At 38.7% G+C, this 17930-nt stretch overlaps 2 protein-coding genes across 13 annotated transcripts; both read right to left on the bottom strand.

Moving 5' to 3' along the window:
• LOC107605532 (probable glutamate carboxypeptidase AMP1) lies at nucleotides 503–4249 on the bottom strand. 2 transcript variants are annotated; one of them, XM_016307434.2, is made up of 10 exons: nucleotides 3079–4249; nucleotides 2565–2807; nucleotides 2221–2373; nucleotides 2053–2121; nucleotides 1826–1913; nucleotides 1528–1611; nucleotides 1329–1417; nucleotides 1091–1204; nucleotides 842–976; nucleotides 503–753 (listed from the first exon to the last, which is right to left on the bottom strand). In XM_016307434.2, the coding sequence occupies exons 1-10, from the start codon at nucleotides 4012–4014 to the stop codon at nucleotides 565–567; spliced, it is 2100 nt and encodes a 699-aa protein (XP_016162920.1). In that variant the 5' UTR covers nucleotides 4015–4249; the 3' UTR covers nucleotides 503–564. The 2 variants fall into 2 exon arrangements, with proteins under 2 accessions (XP_016162920.1, XP_016162921.1); XM_016307435.2 differs by lacking the exon at nucleotides 503–753 and having other exon boundaries at nucleotides 899–951.
• On the bottom strand, nucleotides 15073–16880 carry LOC110263632. 11 transcript variants are annotated; one of them, XR_002349506.1, is made up of 5 exons: nucleotides 16585–16880; nucleotides 16243–16366; nucleotides 16063–16114; nucleotides 15884–15981; nucleotides 15302–15812 (listed from the first exon to the last, which is right to left on the bottom strand). XR_002349506.1 is itself a non-coding variant. In XM_021105263.1 (3 exons), the coding sequence occupies exons 1-3, from the start codon at nucleotides 16843–16845 to the stop codon at nucleotides 15147–15149; spliced, it is 348 nt and encodes a 115-aa protein (XP_020960922.1). In that variant the 5' UTR covers nucleotides 16846–16880; the 3' UTR covers nucleotides 15073–15146. The 11 variants fall into 11 exon arrangements, 1 of the variants encoding a protein (XP_020960922.1); XR_002349505.1 differs by having other exon boundaries at nucleotides 15302–15981; nucleotides 16230–16366; XR_002349501.1 differs by having other exon boundaries at nucleotides 15884–16114.

Here is a 17930-nt window from a genome sequence, read left to right as displayed (position 1 = left end):
ACGGGCGAATCTCACTCTAGTTATTCACAAGAGCAAAAGCACTGACTTGCTATTAGAAACGCCTAAGAATTTCTCATGCTGTGTTGTCACTTCACTTGGCAGGTATGAATAATAATTAATAGAGAAAAACCTAAAACAGTCCCTAACAATTATCTCGAAAGACAATGAGGCCTTTGACAAAAAAAAACTCCAACCCGACTCCTGACAATTACCTTGAAAGGACAACGAAGCTCCTGTGCCAAAAAAAAGTCAATGTTGTTTTTTTTGGCACAGGGCTAATCAGTCCCAAAAAAAAATAAAACCAAGAGCCGGATTGGATGTTTTTTTTTCTTGGAGACCTCGTTGTCCTTTCGAGGTAATTGTGAGGGGTCAGGTGGGGTATTCACTCTAATTAATAAGTGTCCAACCATAACAAAAACTGCTTATATACATACATAAGAGTATATGAAGACATAATACATTAACCTCCCCCTTTTTGAAAGCTAATGTACATTTATAAGTGTCAAAACTATTGGAGTGGAATATTTACGAGCAACTCAAAACATAGAAATGGATTTGCACGAGTTAGGTGAATTCTCCTTTGAGTGCAGAAGCAGCTGTTTGAATGGCTCTTGCAACTCTCCAGATTTCATGTTGAATTGCTGCTACCCTTTCTCTTTCACTTGTTGCCTTTGATGATCCCTGTGTTATTGAATCAGCAATCCCAGGGAAGAAATCTAGCTTGCTTTCTTGGTCCCTTGGAGGCCCAAATACCTATAACAAGCATTCATGGATTGGTGATCAAGTCAAGTTTAGTAACATGAAAGTGATTAACTAAGTCAACTAACACAAGCACACTCACAAGATGCTTGAACCACTTTCTTCCATGAAGACCATCTGCATCAATGAAGCCTTTTTCGGCAAGGATTAGTCTATCGTTCAACGCTCGCTTCCTCATATCTACTATATCACCTGCAGTTTCTTGCAATCTCAGTTGCTGCAATTCAGAACAAAGATGAGTATAAATTGGAATTGAAATGGAATAAGAAGAGAAAAAAAAAGGGATTCTAGCACTAAAAGATACATCATTTGCAAGCATTGTTTGGTTTACCTTTGATTCATCATCAACTTGCTTGGCAGCAGAAGCAAATTCTTGAATTGACATGGTTAATGGATGTAGAGAAACTTGCTGATCTAACAAGTTGCTCAACTTGTTCTTGTAAAACTGCAAAAGTAACATCAGTGTTAGTCTTCTTTTCTTCCATATTAAATAGAAACAATTGATTTGTTAAAGAGATAGTAGCTATCAAGAATTTTTAATAAACTACTAGGTGATTATGAATGCATACCAATAATTGATTCGCATAGGAAATGTAATTGAAGGGAAGAATGGAATCGTCGGCCAGGTGAAGGGCCAGGAGTCCCCAAATTCCAGTAACTAATACAACAAAGAACAGAAGATACATCTTGAGATTACCATGAAATTAACAATATTTTACCAATAAGAAAATCACTCAAAATCGCCAGGAATTAGATGAGAAATCTAACCGGCAACATGTCGCTGAAAAAATGGATCTCCATACTCTGTCATCCAGTTATACGAGTCGTAAGCCGTGTGATAGACAGGAAAATCTGGGGGAAGTGGTGTAGGATTATTACAATGCATTTTATAGAACATGACATATTTAGGCATAGTGTTAGAAACAATTAATTTTGTATTACAAAAATTAAAGAATCTAGGGAGTGGTCTTATATATTTTTAGCCTCTGGTTATCAATGTCCAAAGAGATACAATAACAAATGGTATAACCATAGTAAATGGCTCCATAAGTTTAAAAAGAAGTACCTCTTCCATAATAAACATCAATAGATGGAACCCCTGCATGTTGCACAAATGGAGCAAAATCAGAATCAACTGCACTGAGCCTTTGAATCTGCAATCCACCGAAAAACCACACTTTTTAAAACAAACCTTGGCAAAATCCACATTAATATGATACAATATATAAAATTTTTCATCATTTGAGTTAGCAAATGCAAATAAATACTTGGCAGTAGTAACAAAAGCTTTACATTGTAGTCTTCACCAGTGACAGCCCAGTTCTCATATATTGATGCACCCTCAGAATCAGGATCCTTGACCTGAAATCAATGCAAATGCTAAGTGATGTTCAGGTATTATGATATATAAGTTTATTATGTATGCAAATGCATTTATAAATTACAGTGATCGAAAGATACCTTCTTTGTGACCTCCACGATAAGATTGTCTAGCTGAGGAGTTGAGCCAACAAAGAGGCCAGGCCCTTGAACAGCACAGTCCACATTAAGGTATGCCACAGCTTTGGGACTCAGATTGATAAGGTTTTGTTCAACCCACTCAGTGGATCCTATCTACATAAAACACATTAACCTCATTCATGATTCCAAATCATATTATTACAGGAAGCAAAATTATTAAAAGCAAAGAACTTGACCATGTTTCGATTCATTCTTCGAGCTGGAAACATCCACAAACTCAAGAGGTTGCTTGCTTAAAGGGAATCATAGTTAAAATGAGTGAATAAGGAATTACTACTACCTACCATTCCGAATTCCTCAGCATCCCAGCTGCAGAGAATGATAGATCTCCTCGGAGTCCAACCGGAACCTAACAGAATCGAAAATCTCCGGGCAATGTCGAGCAGGGCAGCTGTCCCACTGCTGGGATCAACAGCACCAAAAGTCCATGCATCTCTATGGTTCCCAAGCAACACATACCTATCAGGTTCCTCACAACCTTTTATCACAGCAAACACATTCTGAATAGTTGCCACTTTCTTCTCTCCCTGCAAAATACACACACACCAAACTTCATCATAAGGCTTCCCTTTAAAGAACTACTAAGAGAACTTCATAAATCCAACACATGTCTAAAACTACTTTGACAATGCATAAAAATTAAGGTAAGAAAAACATGTCAAATTTCCTGATTTGTAGAGAATGAAAAAAAGTCAATACTCAAAAAATGACACTTCTGAAGGAAGACTCAAAAGTGAAAAAAAGTCAAATTCCAATTACAGTTATGAAACAAAGGTACAAACAAAACAGAACACCAACCTGGTAAGAGAAATTGAGCATGGTGGGACCAGGACCAACGTGCCTGACCTTAGATCCTAGGGTACCCCTCCATTCAAGGGGCACCGGCGCACCACCCAAGGACCCCAAAACAATCTCAGCAACCTCAGCAGACAAGGGTAAAGATGGAATTTTGGGGAACCTCTTCGAAACCTCACTATCATCCAAACCCAAGGTTTCACCGCCATCAACACCAGCCCAACCAGGACTCAAAGGGTCCCCCACACCCCTCATCACGTGACCTCTCTCGAACCCATCACGCCACGTGTCACCGTCCCCGTAAACCAGAACTGCCACCGCGCCATTCTCTTCAGCTTTCTCAACCACCGCTCCCCTCCCTAACCCGTCGCCTTTACGAACCACAACGACGCAGCCGTTAACGTGCACCCCCTGCGCCCGAAGCGCACGGTAGTCCCTCTCCCTGCCGTAGTTCACGAAAACCGCCCTCGCATAAGCCGAACCGGACGGCGAGTAAGCGTGGTAAGGTTGCACTACTGGTTGTCCGGTCTGGTCGCTGAAATGAACGGGTTCGGTGAGCGGAAGGTTGAGAACTGAACCGTTTGGGAAATGCAATGAAACAGAGGAGTGAAGAGGGTAAGAGAGGAGTGTGGTGTAGGTTGTTGTGTGGGTTGGAAGGTTAAGGGACCTGAAGTGGTTTATGACGAGGCGAGTGGTATCGGCGGCGAGCTTTGTTCCGGCGAGGTGAGGGTGGAGGGTGAGGCTGCGAAGGTAGGAGGAGATGGTGGAGTTGGAAGCAGAAGAGAGAAAGAGATCAATGGCGGTTGAAGTTGAAACAGGGTAAGGGTAATAGAGGGTGTAGAAACCCAGAATGCAGAGAACGAGTATGGCCACAAAAGTTTCTAAAGGTGAAGGCTTTCCGGTGATAGTGTTGGTGGGCAAGGGAATAATCCGCACCATTTTTTGGTGGAAAAACAGAGTACACAGAGAAACAGAGGATGCTCTGTTTTGTTTTTCTTTTTATTTTTATTATGGAGAAAGAGAAAGAGAAAGAGACTAATAACTAGTTTTTATTTTAATTTAATAATAGATTCGAGGATAATGGTCGTGCATTTTTTTGCCTTTATGGTGAAAGGGTTTGGGGAAATGAATGAATGATGATGATAGGCTTTAGATGAGTCTAAAAAAATGGTTATAAAAGATTTAGCTTTTAACAAAATTAAATTATTTTATCAAAAATGGTAGTTTATTATTAGGTGGAAATTTAGGTGCAGTCGATTTCACATAAAGTTGATACCTGAGAGTCGTTAAATGATTTAACTGATTTGATTAAATTTTCATCTAACGGCTTTCAGATATTAAGTTCACGTGAAGCCGATTTCACCTGGATTTTTACCTTATTATTATTTATATAAAGATGGGAATGTGAAGAGGTGGATGACAGTGAAGGGTGTCTTCTTTCTATAATTCTATGTGCTATGTCCATGCACGGTGGAGATTTGAGTCACATTGTGAAAAATATTGTAGGCAGAAAAATCCAAAAACTCATCTCATCTAGGACAAGAAGCCTCTGTCACTACTCACATGAAAATCTTTGTTTTTGTGAAAGGACATATCTCTTTTTTTATAGATGCTAAGAATAAATAACCCCAAATCGTGGTGGCCATAAATAAATGAGATAATTTAATTTAATTTTCTTATACTATATGCCTGGTCTGGTCTCTGGTATGAAAAAGAATGAGAATCTATGTCTGAGTTAGTGTTAGTGACACTGAAGCATGCCAAAAGTAGGAGTGGATGTCCACGCCTGGGGTGAGTGGGGAGAGCATTAACTAACTGAGCATCCATTATGTCTCTCCCTCCAAAAACGATATCGGCTCTCATACTACCTGTTCATACCCTGGCCCAATAAATAGGATTACTGTGAGTACCATAAGATATATGGGCACTCTACAAACGACTGTTACGACCTTAAAAATGTGATAGAAAAGCTGGCCAGAGAAGGTCGGCTTGACAGATATCTCATAGAAAGGTCGGACAGTCATGGAAAAAGAAAGCGAGATGATATGGACAAAAGAGACCCACCACCGCAAACTCCGGAAAGACATATCCATATGATCTCAGGAGGGTTTGTAGGAGGGGGACTCACGAAATCCTCTCGTAAGAGACACCTCAAGAGAGTGTACCAGATTGAAGAGGGGTCCTCCGACCTCCCAACCATTTCATTCACAAAGGAAGATGGGCGAGGAATAATCCCTGGGCACGACGACCCAATGGTAATCACCATGATCCTGGCAAATGCCCATCTACACAGAACACTAGTAGACCAAGGAAGCTCGGCGGACATCCTATTCAAGCCCGCCTTCGACAAGCTAGGTTTAGATGAGAAAGAGTTGAGAGCCTACCCCGACACCTTGTACGGACTAGGTGACACGCCAATAAAACCACTAGGATTTTTGCCCCTCCACACCACCTTTGGAAAGGGGGAGAAATCAAAGACTCTGAGTATAGACTTCATAGTCATCGACGTGGGGTCGGCCTATAATGCTCTAATCGGCAGCTCCAACAAGTACTATGGGCTTACAGAACAACACCCCAATCCGCCACTGGAGAAACGCCCTTCCGACTAGTCTATGGCGTAGAAGCAATGATCCCAATAGAGATCAATGAGCGAAGCCCAAGAGTGATTTTCCACGACGAGATCAGGAATATACAGGGGCACAAAGAAGAGCTCGACCTGCTCCCTGAAGTCCGAGAAGAAGCTCAAATAAGAGAAGCAGCGCTAAAACAAAGGATGACTACAAGATACAACAAAAAAGTCATTCGAAGGAATTTCACCCCTGACGACTTAGTCTTAATCAGAAACGACATTGGAGTCAACAAATCTGGGGAGGGAAAGCTCGCTGCTAATTGGAAAGGACCATACAAGATCGAGGAGGTCTTAGGAAAGGGCTATTATAAGGTGACCGACTTAGGCGGCACCGAGTTACCAAGGTCATGGCATGCTTGTAATATGAAAAGGTACTACAGCTAAGAAGCGAACTCTACTCCCTGATGTACTCTTTTCCCAGCTTCATGATTTTTTCCAGAATCAAAAGGTTTTTTCTGGAGAAGGGTTTTTAACGAGGCATCATAGTAGGGGCTAAGGGAAATAAATTATCAAAAGCCCTTAGTAGCAATAAGGTACCTCCTCAATTAATAAAGATCTTTTTTCATTTTAAATATCTCTTTTAAATTCCCTTTTTTATTTTTCCTTCTACGAAACGCGCCGATTTAAGCTCGACAAAACGTGAAAATCCCATGAACCGACCTAGATGGTCGTCAGGATAAAACGATTCAGCGGTGGTTATTGGTTCACCACTATAAATACCCTGACTTCCCTCAGGTATCACGAAGTCCAATACATTCTAAACCTGCTTATACCCTTGCTAACTTAGGCATCGGAGTGTCTTTGCAGGTACCACCCCCCATTCTTTCACACGTGCAAGTCGGACGGAGGAACACCGAGTTTCGGGCAAACGCGATAGTCTCCTCCCTCACACGTTTGGGCCTACCAACGCCATCCGGCCCACCAATCTCTGGTTACCCACAGTAACACTACCATTTAACATGAATCTGGGGTGTAAGTCACCGAACCGAAATTTACCGTAAAACCGAGCTGAAATTTATAACAATCGAATAGAAAAAAAAATCAGTTTTTTTATTTTTTTTTTTGAATTAAACTGATTGGTTCGATTTAATTTTCAGTTGGTTCGGCAAAAATCAAACCGAACCAAATTGAAGAAGTGGCTTAATAATGCATTGAAATATAAATTTTAGACTTAACAAATGTGTTTGTTTTATGTTTAGTTGTTGGAATGAGTTGAAATTATGTTGAATTTGAATGTAATGTAATGTTATTTCAGTTTATTGATTGTTTTGAACATCATTTTATTGAGATTAACTTTCTATTAGTTAGGATTTAAAAACCGAAAAAACCGACCGAACTAAACCGCTTTTAGTTTAGTTCAGTTCAATTCGATTGTTGTACAGACAACAAACCGATTGGTTGGTATTCTGTGAAAATCGAATAAATTGATTTGATTGAATTTTAGTCTAAAATTGAACCAAACCGAACCGATAATACTCTTAATGAATCATGCTAGATGAATATTACAGTGGACTACTAAAATTTAAAATTTAAAATATATATTATAAATGAAATAAACTTATGCTTTTATATATATACAAATATAGAATGATTGATTTGGTTATTAATTTTTGATGTGTACGTAATATTTTTGTATATCTGAGTTGCTTTTTACTCTAAATATATACTTACTTTGGTCACACCCTAGTTGTTTCCTTTTTGATTCTCCAACTCCAAGTTTAAGCACAAACCTTCCACGTGCGATATATTTTGTTTTTATTTTCATTACCAAAATACTTAGTAGCTCATCACAATGTGTTTTATATTAGGTTCAAATACAATTTTACAAATCAACTTCCCCAAAATTGGCACAATGTATAGAAAGTTTGAGTCCAAATACAAACCACCTTGCCCAAAATTGCAAGATTGTGGAGTGTGGGTTCAAATACAATTCACCTTGCCCAAAATTATACCATAATCGCATAAAAGTTTGGATCTAGTTTCGACTTTATTTTATTATTATTATTATTATTATTATTATTATTATTAAGCACGTAGAGACTAAATATTCTTTTTAGATTTTTAGAAGTAATATTTGTTTCATTCAAATGTTCGTGATATGACGAATTAATGTATATTTAATTTAATATATTTTAATTTTATTTATTTAGTTAATAAATTAGACTTTATGTTAATGAATTTAAGAGTTTTTTGTAATTTTAACATAATATGAGGTTATAAATATGATTAAGTACGATTTTGGTCTTTAAAGTATAAGCCGAAAATTTTTTTCGTCCTGAACCTTTATTTGCATACAAAATCATCCCTAAAGTTTAACTTGGTTTTAAAATTGTCCTTACTTTAGGGACCAAAATCGTACGAAAGTAGCGGTGGAAGCAAAGACAGAAGTAGATCGTGGACAGCTTTTTCTTCTTCCCTTCCCTCTTTTTCTTCTTCCCTTCTCCCTTCGCAAGAGCAGAAACACTCTCTTTCTCTTATTTTTTCTTTTTTTATATTATAATTTTTGAGTAAATGCCCAAAATGGTCCCTGAAATTCAAATCGGTATTCAATTCAGTCCTTTATTTTTCTAAATGACCAAATAAATCCCTAAAATTGAGAAATGTGCGTCCCCGTTAGTCCCTGCCAGAATTGCCGTCTTAACGTTGCTGATGTGGAACGTTAACTGCCATGTGGACATTCTATTAAACGACGTCGTCGAAAGGTTTTATGTGTGTTTGCATGGATGCAAGAAAGGTTTTGTGGGTGGCTGCAGACCCTTGGTAGGACTTGATGGGGCTTTTTTGAAGACCTATTATGGAGGATGGCTGCTGTGCGCCATGGGTCAGGATGCGAACAATCATGTGTATCCAATTGCATGGGCAATTATTCATATTGAGAACAAAGACAACTGGAAGTGGTTCTTGGAGCTCTTGCAGGAAGACATTGGAGATCAGACAGAGCATGGTTGGTGCTTCATCTCTGATATGTAGAAGGTAACCTAACCTATATGCTTTAATTAGATGCACGATAAATTATTTTAAGGACCATTTTGGATTAATGAACCAAATTTGAAGGACTATTTTGGAGAATTGCAGAATTTAAGAATTTAAGAATTTCAGTATATAGTAACCTATATACTATTGTTATGGCAATTGCAGAATTTAAGAATCCTTAAGCGCATAAGTTCAAAATAGAACCTGTTTTTCAATTTATTATTATATATCTGGTAAAAATCAAGAATCTGTTATTTGCTCAGGTTTGTAGGTGACTACTTTGTTATCTTGTAGGGTTTAATCCCAGCATTGCGTGAAGTTATGCCAGGTGCGCATCACCGCTTCTGTGCGTGGCACCTTTGGCAAAACTTTCAGAAACAATGGAAGGACTCACACTTGAAGAGTTTGCTTTGGAAGTGTATTAGAGCCATGACTGTCCAGGAATTCAACGGACATATGCAGTCTATAAAGAGGGTGAATGAGAAGGCGTGGGCATATTTAGACAAGTTTCCTAGGCATGCATGGACCAGGGCTCACTACAAAGACTTTCCAAAGGTTGACAATGTCTGCAACAACATGTGTGAGGTATTCAACGCTGCCACCAAACCATACAGATGTAAGCCCGTCTTGACTTTACTGGAGGAGGTTAGGAGGTATGCCATGACTAGTATGGCAAGGAACAAACTGAAACTCTCTAGCCATATGGGATACTTACCTCCGATTCAACAAAGTAGACTTGCAAAGGAAAGGCATTACAGCAGGTACTATATACCAATGTGGTCTGGAGATGCGGCTGAAGACTAATTTGGGTAATATTAGGCAATTCCAGATACCAATTTGAAACAAATTCAACCTTGGCACACATCAGCATCCAGCTGGAATGCCCACATGGCAGTTAACGTTCCACATCAGCAACGTTAAGACGGCAATTCTGGCAGGGACTAACGGGGACGCATGTTTCTCAATTTTAGGGATTTATTTGGTCATTTAGAAAAATAAAAGACTGAATTGAATACCGATTTGAATTTCAGGGACCATTTTGGGCATTTACTCTATAATTTTTTTATTATGGGTAATTTGGTTCAAACTTTTAATATTTAAGTAAAAAGGATGATTTTAAAATTGGTTTTGAACCTTATGGACGGTTTTATATGGAAAAGAAAGTCATAAATGAAAAAAATTTTGACCTATACTTTAGGTACCAAAATCGTACTTACCCTTTATAAATGCCTCCTAATTTTTTGTAGTCATCATAGACAGATTAAAAAAAAGTGTCATAAGTATTTTTTGGTTTCATGATAAAATACCATAGTGTGAAAAAATGAGGTTGAGTGAATTTCTCTCTTATTGTATAGAAAAATTGAATAAAAAGTTAAGTGATGTTTTTTTATTCAATACCCAATCTATGATGTGGATAAGTTAAGTTGAGTGAATTATTTTTTTGTTGCATAAAAAAATTGAATAAAAAGTAGAATGATTCTTTTTGTGTTCAATTTAATCCATCTCTTTTATTTTTTATTTAATTTCAATTATTGCCATGCATCAAGTGGGGCATACATAGAGAATAACCGGACTAGATGAGAATGGGCTTGAGTGCGATTGCACGGGATGTGATATACAGAAAAGAGTGACAATATGATAGCACATGTATACATGGAAGAAAGAGCCCAGATATACCACATCATTTCTTCTGGTATAGGTCCTTGGATTATTGGTATAGTGCAAAAATGGGTATCCATGTTGAAATACCTTGGATTTGGATAGATTTGGGTTACGATAAGGAGCTGATGTAGCTAGTAAAACAAGGGTTGTCTGGCTAGACAGTCTATTTGGAACTCTGTCTGGGGTTTTGCTTTGAGTGGAAAAGGACCAACCTTTCTTCTGTAAGAGCTTCTGTGAAGTGGACAATCAGGGAATGAAATGGTGTACGGAGGATTGTATGTGCTCATGGTGCAAATGTAATGGATTGGTTTGGGGAGTGATTCTTTGGTAGGTCTGGAGAGGAAATCAGCAAGTGTATTTTGGTGTCCTTTGATGTGTTTCACCTCGAATTTATAGCGAGAAAACCAGTCTTTCCACCTTAGCAATTGAGAGTTTGGCAGAATTTTTTTCTTGATTTTCAGCATTGATGGGAAAGAGGTGTTATCCATTTCCACAATGAAAAGATAAGAACTGAGGTGAAAATTGAATTTTTCTATTCCTCTTTTAACATCAAGAATCTCTTTGTAAGTAGCATGGTAATGTTTTTCAGATTCTTTGAATTGTCCACTAGCATGCACACAGTAATGTCTTATCCCATCAATTTCTTCAAGTAGCACTGCTCTCCAGAATTCATCACTAGCATCTGTCTACAGTATCCTTTTCCCTGTGCTGGGAATCTTTAAAGGAGGGGGTCTTGTGTTATCTTCTTCAGGATTTTGACAGCTGTGGTTTGCTCAAGTCCCCATGGTGGGGGGCTTCTTTTCTAGTAGGGGTGTCCGCGGATCGGATCGAATCGGATATGGCCGAAAATTCGATTCGATCCGCACAATTTTCATCAGATCAGATCGGATATGATATCCACACTTTTTAGTGCCGGATCCGATCCGATCCGATCCGCAAATTGATCGGATCGCGGATATCTGCTCTACATCCGCGTATCCGATCTGCGGATCCGCAGATCGGATACGCGGATGTAGAGCAGATATCCGCGATCCGAACTATTTGCGGATCGAATTGTATCCGCAATTTTCGGATCGGATGCGGATATTTACCGTAGATCTGCGGATACAATCCGATCCATGGACACCCCTATTTTTTAAGAGTTTTGACAGCTGACTGGTGTGTCTGGTCACATCTGGGATAAAGTCTCTGATGTAGTTGACGATTTCCAAGAATTGTTGGACTTGTTTGACTGTCATATTTTCATCAGGAAAATTGATTAATTCTTTGGCAATATGATCTCCTGGTTGAAAGAATCCATCTTCGAAGACCATCCCAAGAAATTCAATCCTTTTATTGGCAATAGAGCTCTTTTTTTATGATAGCATGATTCCCTGATCTTTGATAATTTGAGTGAATTGGGCCAGGAGTGCCTTGTGGGCTTCATCGTCTTTTGAGAACAGTAAGATATCATCAATGTAGATGAGTGTGGAGTGTAATATGGGCTCAAAGATTTTGGTCATTGCCTTTTGAAAGAGGAATGGTGCTACTTTGAGTTCGAATGGCATCATCGTCCACTGGTATTGGGCTTCAGGTATACAGAATGCTGTTTTGTACCTATCTTCAGGATGGAGCCCAATTTGTCAAAATCCAGCCTTTAGATCAAACTTGCTGAATATTTTTGCTCCACTTAATCTCTGTGTAATAACTGAGATTCTTGGTAGAGAAAACTTGTCATCTTGTAAGAAGACATTAAGTGGTTTATAATCAATAACAAGCCTCTTCTTTCCTCTATTCTGTTCGGCCCTTTTTTCAACATAGAATGCTTGGCACGCTCAGTTAGAATTAGTTGGTTCAATGAGCCCTTGAACAAGAAGGGCTGCACATTCAGCTCTTGCTAGTTTAAGATCTTCAGGGTTCATTCCTGAATGTGTAGCCTTTGTCGGGTTGACATCCTCATTCTTTTTGAAAGAGAGGCGAACATAAAATTCTGGATTCTTCCACAAAGGTGCAGGGTGGTTGAATTGATCATGACTGTCACAACAGACACTAAGGAGTAGCTGTTGGATCTCTTTATATTCTTCCGGAGCCTCTTGGATTTCAAGGATACTTTGTATTCCTGAAAAAGGCAAAAATTGCCCTCTGTAACTTAGGCCAGTAGGTTTGATATGCAATCCATGGGTTCGGAAGAATGCATCAAAGCCGAACAAAACATCTTTATCTGGGAGATAGCTTCCCAGTACCTTGAGTCAAGTAGTTTAGCCTGCAAATATTTCCAAACCAATGGATTTTTTGAAAATAAGATTGATGGTGAAGATCTCACTGTTAGTTGCTATAAACCTTTTTGAAAAAGGTGCCCACATTTCTTTTGGTAAGACATGTGGTCTTAGGACAGTGGCACAAGACCCAGTATCCATTAGTGCAACAGCCTTTGTTGGTTTGTCATAGACGGATGTCTTGACTTTTAAATCGAAATGAGGACGAGGAGTACCATCAATCTGTTTCAGTCCTAATGATCCAAGGTATCCAAGTTCTTCTTCTTCTTCTGGGAAGCTTGATCCTTTAGGAATTCTTGTTGTGATAGAGGCAATGGAGGATATAGAAAAGATTGACCTTCTTGGTGGGAGGTCTTCTTCTGAATCAGAGTCTTGGAAGACATATTCGGTTTCTCTATCTTTTCTTTCTTGTTCTTCAAGTACTGATTCAAGATCTTCTTCATCTTCGATGGAAGCTGCATCCATTAAAGACTGAAGTATTTTTATCTCATTTTTTTGTCTTATGAGGACATGATTTAGCAAAGTGGCCTTGCTTTCCACAAATGAAGCATTTGTTTGACTTAGTATGGGGTGTTCTTCTTTTGAAATAACGGTATTTTTGCTTCTTTCTGCCCCTTCTAAATGCCTTCTGGTGAAATGACTTGGTTGGTGGTTGCCAGTGTGTCTTTTTCTTTGGCTTACAATCACACGTGCTTGACTCCTTGCATTTGATCTTCAAATAAGATTTATTGCATGCTCCCTTGAGTTTGCCTGAATTTTTGTTGAGCTGTTTGAACATTTGTTGTTGTTCGCATAATTTGTCAAGAGCAGCTAGAGCCAATTGATATATTTCTCCAATGGTAGTAGTAGCTACTTCTTTGCGAAGAGCCATCATCATCCGCTGTAATTCTGGCTGGAGTTCATCTGACAAGAATGCCATGATGACTTGTTTGAGTGGCGGGTTATTATTTCCTCCTAGAGAATAATATTTAGCAACCATCTTCTTGTAATGCCTTTCCAAGACCTTTCTGTTAAGTGAACAGCACTTCATTTTAAAATATTCTTCAAAAATTTTTTTCTGGATAATTGTAATGTCTCCCAAGAATTTTTGATGTATTATTCCCAAAAACTGAGTAGGGGTACCATTAATGAGCTGGAGTCTTTCATACTCAGAAAGGTTGCTAGCCCATTCTCAGAGATTGCCAGTCATCCGATTTATGAAATCTGCAAGGACTTGTGTGCTTGAAAGATTTGGATTGGCCATGGTAGTTTCAATCCAAGCACTGAATTCATTTAACCTTTCCCTGTATCTTGCCAGTGGAATATCATCAAAGGTGAACCATTTGTTGGGTGTTTTTACTTTAAAGGATCCTGCAGGTGCAGGATTAGCTGAAGTTGCTGGTTCATCTCTTTCAAAGATTACTTCCTCTTCTTCTTCTTCTACAGGGTTAACCATGGCTATTGCTGATAGGTTTGCCTCATAGTCTTCTTCAGACCATTCAGCAGTTTCTTCACTGGATTCAGTAGTTTCCTCATCAAGATCAGATTCGTCAGTGATTTTCTCACTGCGTGATTTATTCAGAGTAAGGGTATTAATTGACCGTCCTGGAGCAGGTGACCCTTCCTTGATACGCTTATCTTTTGTAGGGACATTAAAAGGTGTTTCTTCTCTGAAAAAATTTTCTGGTTTTCAAGGAGGATGAGGCCTGGGTTGGAAAGAAGGCTGAGACTGTGGTGGTTGTGGCTGAGATTGAGACGAATAACGCCATCCTTGGGGAGAGATGGATTTTTTGGTGTTTACTTGTCTGGCTAAATGATATGTGAATTTGAAGATGGAGTCATAATTTGGGATCTCTGGTGGTGAATATGTCGAAGGAAACAAAACAGGTGAATATGAGGGATATGGTTTGGGATACATGGATAATGGGTCTATAGCCAGTGCTTAAGGTACAGCTGTTTTGCTTTTGTCCATCTCAATTTGTCGAAGTTGGGCCTTGACTTGATCCAGTTCTCTATTCTTCTTGTGGAATTATGGGCCAAAGTATCGATTATCTATATAGGCCTTGAGTTCTTGATCAAGTTGAAAAGCTTGTGCAGAGAGCCGATCTCTGAGTTCAGCCACTTGTTCTACCACAGAACCTAATTGTGCTGAGAGACCTTCAGTTTTTTCTACAAGAGCATCAAGAGTGTGATCTATCCAGAGTAGTACTTTATTTTGGCTGACTGCATTATCTGTATGCCAATTAAGCACTTCTTCTTGAGGAGTTGTTGCTTGATGTCCATGTGGAGTGATTCCTTGAGGTATCACATAAGGTCTCCTAGTGATTTTCTTTTCATCAGTTTGGGTCACTAAAGGTGGGAATTCTTCCTCATAAGATCTGAGAGTGGCAATGCATGGGATTGTACTAACTGGCTGATAAAGATAATCCATGGAGTCTTTTCGAGATAGTCTCGTCTTCCTGATCATTGGTTTCTTTCTGAGCATTGAAGCTGTTTCAGTCAAGGTTCTGAAAATCGGACCGATCATCAAACCGTTTTAGTCACTGGTTCATTGGTTTACTGGTCCAACCGGTCTAACTGTGGTTCAACCAGAAAAACCATTTTATAATAAAATAATAAATAAATTATAACTATATGAGCATAATTAAGTCACAAAATTGCATAACACAACAGCAGCATAAAAGTATTACTCTCCCAGCACTTAATACAAAATTGTGGAGTACTAAAATGTAGAATCCATCTCAATTTCCACTATAATACAAGATTGGAAAAGAAATTTTAAAGAGAAAATACAGCTACAAAGCACTTAATTAATATTAAAGTCAGGCAAATTGACAAAACACACAACCCTGAGCTAAATAATCAAATAATCATCTACAAATTTAACAAAAACACAAAGCAGCAGCAGCACAGTCGAACCAGAACCTAGAAATCAAATAACCATTCAATGATTTAAACAAAAATACAAAACAGCAGCAGCGCAGCAAAGCCACAAAAAATTAGTAGTTCGTTCCACTTGCTTCAAGTGTATTGCTATAATTAAAAATTGATACCACACAACATTACAGTTCGACATAGTCTAGTATTTCACATTATGGCATAACTAACTCAACAATAATGTAATCAAACACACCTCATGGACCTTCTCAGTCTCATAATCATCGTACAACTGCACAACAACTCGCCCGCAGTCAATGAGACCGATCATAGAATTAAATTTGCTTTTCTTTATCTCCTCACTGCAACAACCATGTTAGCGTGGAACAATCAATCATTTACTAGTTCATTGTACTTTCAAATGCAAACTCACATGGTTATCTCAACTACCGGAAGCTCCGATATCGATTCCGCTGAGTCAAGCGAATTCTCCACGAGCTTTCTAACAGTAGTATAAAGAGATTTTCCTGGCTGATATGAAATCCACATAATATAAATACAAACAAATCACAAAATCAATAGAAACATAAAAATCAGACACGCCACTCCTACATTATCAAATCCTGCAATGTTCTTGTTCTCAGCAAAGAATTCCGGGGACATTCTGCAAATTTGAACAAAGACACAAAACCATATAATCAATATAATCATTCAATGATTTGTTGATTTCAGAACAAAGAGTCAGAGAATAAAATGAAAAACGAAGAACAAGTGCACACCAAAGTCACTGACCATCAAGAGGGCGACAAGCAGGACGAATCCAATGGAGGATGGGGAGAACTTACTTTCCCATCAGGCAGTGAAATAGCAGACTCAGTTCCAGAACAAATAATCACCCTAACCTTCAAATCAATAACTATTTTAACAAAAATTCAGAAACATCATACTCAAAAATTAAAAAATGGCAGCAGCATGCTAGCAACATAACAAATCCATTTCAACAACATAATTTCAACAACACAAAACCAATGATTTACGTCATTTCAGATTCAGAAATCACTAATTATCATACATTCAAGTTTCAACACAGACTCAACAGAGCATAAAAGGGAATCACTAAACAGTGCCACTAACCTTCAACTGAGAGCAAGACGACGACGACGACACCACGGCAAGCATCTCGAACTCGAAGCCTCGAACAGCGAAGCTAGAAGACGACGCGACGACGACGTGCTGAGCTAGGGATTTGGTTTGGAACAGGGGGAGGAGGAGGCCGCGGAGGCGCCTACAATGATGAACAGCGGCGTCGAATCCGTTGAAGAGGCTAGGTTTTTGGTTTGGGTTCTGAATTCTTGAAGAAGCTAGGGTTGGTGAGTGGTGAGGGAATGAGGGCATTTGATTCGCGAAGGTGTTTGGGGGAGGGGGGTGAGTGACGCGGTGTGGGTTTGTTTTTTTAAGAACCGGCCGTTTTTCGGTCTGGCCCAACCGGCCGATTTTTTGTCAGTTTGCCGGTTTTTCAACGGTTTTGAAATTGGCGTTTTTAGGAGGAGAACCGGACCGTTTTTCTCATCGGTTCCCGATTTAACCGGTTCCCTGTTTAACCGATTCAACTGACCGGTCCAGTCCGGTTTTTAGAACATTGGTTTCAGTATCATCAGGAAGCTCAGGTCGCTTAAAGGAGCAAGGGGCCTGTAGTAACTTCTTCTTCTTTTTCTTGTTCCTCTGTCTTCTAGCATAATCTTCATCATCAGTGTCTCTCTATTGGTCAGCACAGTCACAGTCAGAATCACACATAGAAGGATCAACATCCCAAATGAAGTGGTCATTTATATGAGAAATATAAACAGTTTTCCGTTCTCATAAAAGTGCATAGGTGGATCATGTTGATCGTGAGTTGTTTGCACCTGAACAGGAAAAATCATATTAATCCTCCTAAAAGATGGTCTTCGCAGTGAAGTTTGCTAGAAAGAGTAAGGACTTGTAAGAGGGTATTCAGTGGCTGGGGTTCGAGAGTCTTCTGGAACATGAGTGAATTCTACTAATTGATCAATTTTATTCCCAAGGATTTTCTTTAAACTAGAGGGTAATAAAAATAATTTTATGTTTATTATATTATATAAAAATAATTAATAAAAATGAGACTTGACAAATATATTATTCACCAAGATCCTAGTATTAATAGTGTTAACGAACGTTTTAAAATTTAAATACATTATTAACTAAGCCCTATAAATAATCAATTTGCGTTGGTCGAGTGGTCAGCTCATTCGTCCGTTTAAATAAGTATCGGACAAATTTCATGATTTTCGATTCAATCGATTGAATAGGGTAAGTTTCTTTGAATGATGATCAATTCAATAATTTGTTCCGAATTCTTGGGCCGTAAGAGGACGATTTGAGCTTAAGAGCCTAGTCATCTTTAAACCGTTGAGGCCATGACTCGAATCCGTAACATTGATGAATAGCAAATAAAAAATTAC

The sequence above is a fragment of the Arachis ipaensis genome, chromosome B06 (assembly GCF_000816755.2).
Source record: "Arachis ipaensis cultivar K30076 chromosome B06, Araip1.1, whole genome shotgun sequence".
NCBI classification, from domain to species: domain Eukaryota; kingdom Viridiplantae; phylum Streptophyta; class Magnoliopsida; order Fabales; family Fabaceae; genus Arachis; species Arachis ipaensis.
This window is presented reverse-complemented; position numbering and strand designations above follow the sequence as displayed.

Coding starts and splice junctions, on each gene's coding strand:
- LOC107605532 (XM_016307434.2), bottom strand. CDS start 4,014: ATGGTGCGGATTATTCCCTTGCCCACCAACACTATCACCGGAAAGCCT. Junction 2,122..2,220: donor TCGTGGAGGTCACAAAGAAG/GTATCTTTCGAT, acceptor CATTGATTTCAG/GTCAAGGATCCTGATTCTGA. Junction 754..841: donor GAAAGTGGTTCAAGCATCTT/GTGAGTGTGCTT, acceptor TGCTTGTTATAG/GTATTTGGGCCTCCAAGGGA.
- LOC110263632 (XM_021105263.1), bottom strand. CDS start 16,845: ATGCCCTCATTCCCTCACCACTCACCAACCCTAGCTTCTTCAAGAATT. Junction 16,353..16,584: donor CGTCTTGCTCTCAGTTGAAG/GTTAGTGGCACT, acceptor ATTGATTTGAAG/GTTAGGGTGATTATTTGTTC. Junction 15,176..16,294: donor TTCACTGCCTGATGGGAAAG/TAAGTTCTCCCC, acceptor ATTTTATTATAA/AATGGTTTTTCTGGTTGAAC.